This window comes from Arachis ipaensis, chromosome B9 (genome assembly GCF_059453495.1).
Source record: "Arachis ipaensis isolate K30076 ecotype BB chromosome B9, ASM5945349v1, whole genome shotgun sequence".
In the NCBI taxonomy this organism is placed as follows: Eukaryota; Viridiplantae; Streptophyta; class Magnoliopsida; order Fabales; family Fabaceae; genus Arachis; species Arachis ipaensis.
The window spans coordinates 26,300,495-26,306,232 of NC_142444.1; the positions used below are offsets into that span (position 1 = coordinate 26,300,495).

General features: G+C 38.0%; 1 protein-coding gene across 7 annotated transcripts; it reads left to right on the forward strand.

Annotated features, from left to right (window-relative positions):
* Positions 1-210: 210 nt before the first annotated feature.
* Positions 211-4,002, forward strand: LOC107619662 (putative pentatricopeptide repeat-containing protein At1g56570). Of its 7 annotated transcripts, XM_088500182.1 has the most exons (5): positions 211-639; positions 945-1,062; positions 1,166-1,579; positions 1,725-2,347; positions 2,726-4,002. In XM_088500182.1, exons 4-5 carry the CDS (start codon positions 1,922-1,924, stop codon positions 3,794-3,796), a joined length of 1,497 nt encoding a protein of 498 aa, XP_088356308.1. In that variant the 5' UTR covers positions 211-639; positions 945-1,062; positions 1,166-1,579; positions 1,725-1,921; the 3' UTR covers positions 3,797-4,002. The 7 variants fall into 7 exon arrangements, with proteins under 7 accessions (XP_088356308.1, XP_088356305.1, XP_088356303.1 ...); XM_088500179.1 differs by having other exon boundaries at positions 1,166-2,347; XM_088500177.1 differs by having other exon boundaries at positions 945-1,010; positions 1,531-2,347.
* Positions 4,003-5,738: the final 1,736 nt, after the last annotated feature.

The window sequence follows — 5,738 nt, forward strand, 5'->3', positions numbered from 1 at the left end:
TATAAACTATTTTTATTAAAATTTTATTTATTTTTAATTATTTAATAGTAACAGAATGTAACAATATTTATTTAAATATACAAATATAATAATTTTTATATTTAAGTAGAATCTACTAATATGGAGTAAAAAAATAATAAGGTTATTTTAGCCTCTAAAAATAGAAGATGGAATAATCTTATATATTGGACAATAAATTTTTAACTTTTTAGCCTCAATTGAACAGCACACCCAAGACCCAACCATCCCCAACCTCAACTCACTCTTACGGTCTCACCTCACTCACCGCACACACAGATACTCGCTCTCACCTCTCTCACTCACCGAACGCTCACTGCCGGTCGTCACTCGTCATTCTCCTCGCCGGCTCCTCTGCCTCGTCCTCGCGCCGTCAGTATTTGCTCGCCTCTGCTTCCTTCGCGACTGTGCCTCCGCGTCGTGCCTTGTCTGGCTCTGCTTCCTCCGTCGTCATCATGTTGGCTCATCTGCAGACTCTGCTCTGCTCCTCTTCGAAGCTCTCCCTCCGCCGAAGCTCTGCTCTCTCTCGCCGGCGGCTTACTCTGCAGCTGTGCAACACGGCAACTTCCCCAAGTTGAAAAATCGTCCCTGACTGTTTCTGGCTTTCTGCTTCTGCTGTAGGTGAGATTTTTTTTAGCTATTGTTATTAATTTTTTATACTGGATTTTTGATGTTTTAATGTATTGAGGCTAATTGTATTTGTATGTGAAACTGGCTGATTTCATTTGTAATAGGGTTTACGTGAATTGTATTTGTATGTAAAACTAATTAATTTAATCTGTTGTTCTCTTTGTTCTTTTTCCTTTCTTGTGTATACCATTTTGCTGTTACTTTAAGATATTATGTCGTTGTATCAATCCATTTTTGTGCTTGAGGTTTAATTTATAAGTGTTTAAATACTTACTCTTTTATTCTGTGATGGACAGATTTGACAAGATCATCAATAAGGAAATTCCTTCTATTGTGCTTTATGAGGATGATAAGGTAGTAAGGTACTTTTTCAGCCTTTGCTCGAATCCTCAACTTAACTATGTTAGAGCTTAAGTGAAGTCTGGTAGTGCGGTGAATGAATGCTGATATAGGTGAAGGCAATGAAATAAAGATTTAAAGATGTGCATTGGAGTTTTGTGTTTTGTCTCATGATTAGCTGATCTCTGTTGTTTTTTCTGTCTGACTCTTCTATATTGATTTAAAATCTTATTAACATTTATATACACTCTTTAGGTTATACTATGTTGATCAGGTAGACATTTAAATTAGTTTTGTGGTATTAATTCAATGTTAAAAGCAATAAAATAAAAATTACCTATTATGAAAAAAAAAATCATCTATAATTATTTAATTATAACCAGGTCAACCAGTTCAACTAATCACCCGACGGTTGAACTAGTGACCCGATAACCACAGTACTCTGATCGCTGTCGATTCAGGTTCAGTTCTAATAACTATAGTTTAGGTATTCCTTATGCTGTTATACAGACCCCTAACCATTAAACCTGCTTTCACAAACAGGTACTGTCTGTACTACAACTACCTGCTTCTTTCTGCTCTTCAGGTTCAAGTCAGTCTCCCAATTAATTAAACCATTTTTGTTGACATTTCGTCATTATTTGCTTCATCTTACACGGAAAAAATGAAGAACTTTTTCTATCATCTTATGCTGAAAAAATAAACAACTTTTTCTATGGTCACTCTTCATAAACAAGGACGAAGATGATGACTGGTACTAGGAAGTTACTGTCCCCAACCCATTTCCGGCCCATCCCCACCATTGTCCATAACTCTCTTGCTGATGACACCCAATTGAATTCTATTGCACCGTTTTGCCCCCAAAGACATTTCCGGTTTAGCCACTGATCTCATCAAATCATATTTTGATAAGGGGTCCATTGAAGAAGCACGCATGCTGTTTGATGAAATGTCACATAGAGATGTTGTCACTTGGACTGCTATGATTACTGGCTACAATTCTTGCAACCACCATGGTCGTGCGTGGAGCATGTTCTGTGAGATGTTGAGATACGGGACGCGGTCTAATGAGTTCACCTTGTCTGCAGTTTTGAAGACATGTAAGGGGCTGAGTGCGCTTTTGTGTGGGAAGTTGGTTCATGGGTTGGCTATAAAGAATGGTACTCAAGGGTCATGCATATATGTTGATAATGCGCTAATGGATGTGTATGCCACTTGCTGTAGTAGCATGGACAGTGCAAGAATGGTTTTTGAGAGTATCCTTAACAAGAATGCTGTCTCATGGACAACTTTGATAACTGGATATACTCATAGAGGAGATGCCTATGGTGGCCTTCGAGCTTTTCGCCAAATGCTTCTGGTAGGTTCCCACTTTTCTTCAACTTTTCTGGTTCCAAATCCATGTTTGTTTTACTCAAAACGATGGGTCTCATAGCAGCAAAGAAAAACAATAGAGAACACATTTTTTTCTTTTCAACAAAATGTTAAATTGTGTATTTCTACCACTTTGTTCCATCCTACAAACTCATGTATTCTGTTAAGATTAAGGCTCCTCTAAGGTGATAAACTAAGGAGGTAACCACAACATTAACCATTTATTGATTAAGGGTAGGTAACCTCTAATTTTCTCATTTGCGAGATAAACTCACCTTAGAGGAACATCAAGGAAAACATTAAAATTCTTGGTAGAGACTAGCTCAGTATAATGGGGTTTTCATATTTCCTTGGTGATAAACAGGAGGAAGGAGAGCTGTGCCCCTTCAGCTTTTCAATTGCTGTTAGAGCTTGTGCATCTACTGGCTTGGTTAATTTGGGCAAGCAGGTACATGCTGCAGTGATTAATCATGGATTTGAGTCCAATCTTCCTGTCATGAATTCTATACTGGACATGTATTTCAAGTCTTGCTCAGCATGTGAGGCAAAGCAATTATTCTTTGAAATTAGTCAGAAAGATACTATCACATGGAATACCTTGATAGCTGGTTTTGAGACATTGGATCCTAAACAATCATTCTGCATCTTTTCTCAAATGGTATCTGAAGGTTTTAGTCCAGATTGCTTCACATTCACCAGTGTGGTAGGTGCATGTGGTAAGTTAGCGTTTCTGTATTGTGGGCAGCAGCTTCATGGGGGAATTTTTCGTAGAGGCTTAAATAACAACTTGGTATTATCCAATGCCCTTATTGACATGTATGGAAAGTGTGGAAACATAACAGATTCACATAAAATATTTAGCCAAATGCCATGCAAAAATGTGGTCTCCTGGACTTCCATGATGATTGGATACGGGGCTCATGGGCATGGAAAAGAAGCCACTAAATTATTCAATGAGATGGTCAGATCAGGTATCAAACCTAATACGATAGTATTCATGGCAGTTCTGAGTGCTTGTAGCCATGCCGGACTAGTGGATGAAGGCCTGAGATATTTTAGACTAATGACAAGATTTTATAATGTTGCACCCAATCAAGAGATATATGGATGTGTAGTCGATCTGCTTGGGCGTGCTGGTAGAGTAAAGGAAGCTTATCAACTAATAGAGAATATGCCTTTTAAGCCGGATGAATCTATATGGGTTGTCCTTCTTGGGGCTTGTAAAGCTCATAAACAACGAAGTATAGGCAAACTGGCAGCTTCAAGGGTGTTGGAAATGAAGCCAAATGAGGCAGGAACTTATGCGCTTTTATCAAATTTTTTTGCTGCTGAAGGTAACTGGACTGGTGTTGCCTACTTAAGGAAGCTTATGAGAGGTATTAAAAATAAGAAAGAGGCAGGGATGAGCTGGATTGAATTGAAAAACCAGGTTTAGAGTTTTGTTGTTGGAGGTGAATGTTTCTTCAAATGAGCATATTGTTGAAGTTTTGGAAGTATTGATTATGCATATAAAAGATTTTGGATATACACTTGACTTAGATTGCTTTGTACATGACCAAGAAAATAAGGTTTGAACACAAGCCATATGGTTAATATGTCATTGCCGAATGCTCAGCTGTTCATAGCAGCTCATTTGGTTCAATTCTTGCTATCTCATTCAAACTTACTGACAATACGTATAAATTGGAGAGGAATTTCTGAAGTTCCAAACAATTTTTATTCATGCAGAGATACGAAAAACATACATAGGTTCATGCTTTTTAATAGACGGTAAGAATGGTAACAAAACAATAATTCTTTAACCATTAAGAGGGTTAATAAACGGTGAAGTGAACATTGTAGAGTTTTATACATTTTTTACTCTATTGTTCTTTCTTTGACTTTAAAGTTTAAATTGTGTTGTTATCACCATCTGCCATCAACTTGAGATAATACTTATCTTATTTTGATTAGTGAAAACTCTTTACGAAAAATTGAATTTATCTCTAATATATACTCTTATTCAAAATGCAGGACAATATCACAAACAAATTTAACTTAGATATTTGGGCCTTTATGTACACATTTTGGTATACACACACAAGGTCACGATTGTTTACTCTTTTTTCTTTGTTTGGGAGGCGAGTCTATATAAGTGTAGTATATGGATTGAGCCATGTTCTGCTTATCCATTTAGGCAATACATTTTTCAACTACAGTCTTTAGTTTAGAAATTTTTCATTCTTGCCAAAATTAGAGTTTTGATAAGATGGATAATTTATGGGTCTCTCATCAAGTTGCGTCAAAGTTTAAATCTTAAGACTAGAATATATTTCTAAGAGTAAAAAACAAATAGGTTCCTGACTTTTTTAAACGCGATTGAAAAATACATTTAAATTCTTCACCTTATAAAACGTATGATAATTATACTCCTCCATCGAATTGGGGCTAAAAACGGCAATAGAGAATGCTAACCTGGAAGGGTAGAGACTGAGCTGTCCGTTTTAGTTGATGATGTGATGGAAAATAAATTGTTAATGGATAAATTGGTCCTTATGCTTCAAACGACGCCGTCACCAAACAATGGCAGCGTAAATGAAAGCTTGGAGGAGAAGAAAAGGCATGTGAGTGATTAAGCCGGCGATGATGTAGGAAGAGGCTCTGTAGGCATTGCGAAAGGTTTCTTTGATGAAGATGAAGCGTTCTTGGATGAAGGCGGGGACGACGTCGTTTAAGGAGAAGAAGAAGAGGCAGACGGTGAAGATGAAGAAGCTGAGGCGGTTGGTGATTCCCTGGAGATTTTGTTTAGGGTTGTGAAACATTGTGGCCATCATGAAGCCCATGATGGTGAGTACCATGAGGCGCGACAGGAACAGCACTGGAGTTCTTCGGATGTTGATGAAGTTGCGCCGCATCAGGATCCAGGTTTCCGAGAGGAAGGAGTTGGCGAATTTTGGAGCCAACTGCTCCGGCATGGCGGCGCCAGTTGTTGGGGTGAGGTAGTCATTTTCATTCACAGTGTAGTTGCTGCTGTGAGGGGTTGGTGTCGCTGCCAGGATCTCGCTTGAGTATGTGTTCCTTTCACCATGTCCTCAGAGAGCTTTGTTTTCTGCTGTTGATATTCTTCTCTTGTTCACCTTCTCTGTGTTTGCCATAATAATTAATAAAGCTTTACCAAAGGTTCTTTTCAAATGGCAACAACAACAATAGCAGCATCACTTCCAACGGCCATAATAACCACCATAACAATGAGCTCAACAAGCCCCTTATCAGAAACAATAGGAGTTTCACCAAAATAACATCCTTATGGTTCAAACTAACTCTCATTGCAACATCTGTTTTGGCTGCACTTTTCATTGTTGCTTCCATCTTGGTGTTCAGCAATTCTATAATTCAGG

Coding starts and splice junctions, on each gene's coding strand:
- LOC107619662 (XM_088500178.1), top strand. CDS start 1,922: ATGCTGTTTGATGAAATGTCACATAGAGATGTTGTCACTTGGACTGCT. Junction 2,348..2,725: donor CTTTTCGCCAAATGCTTCTG/GTAGGTTCCCAC, acceptor GGTGATAAACAG/GAGGAAGGAGAGCTGTGCCC.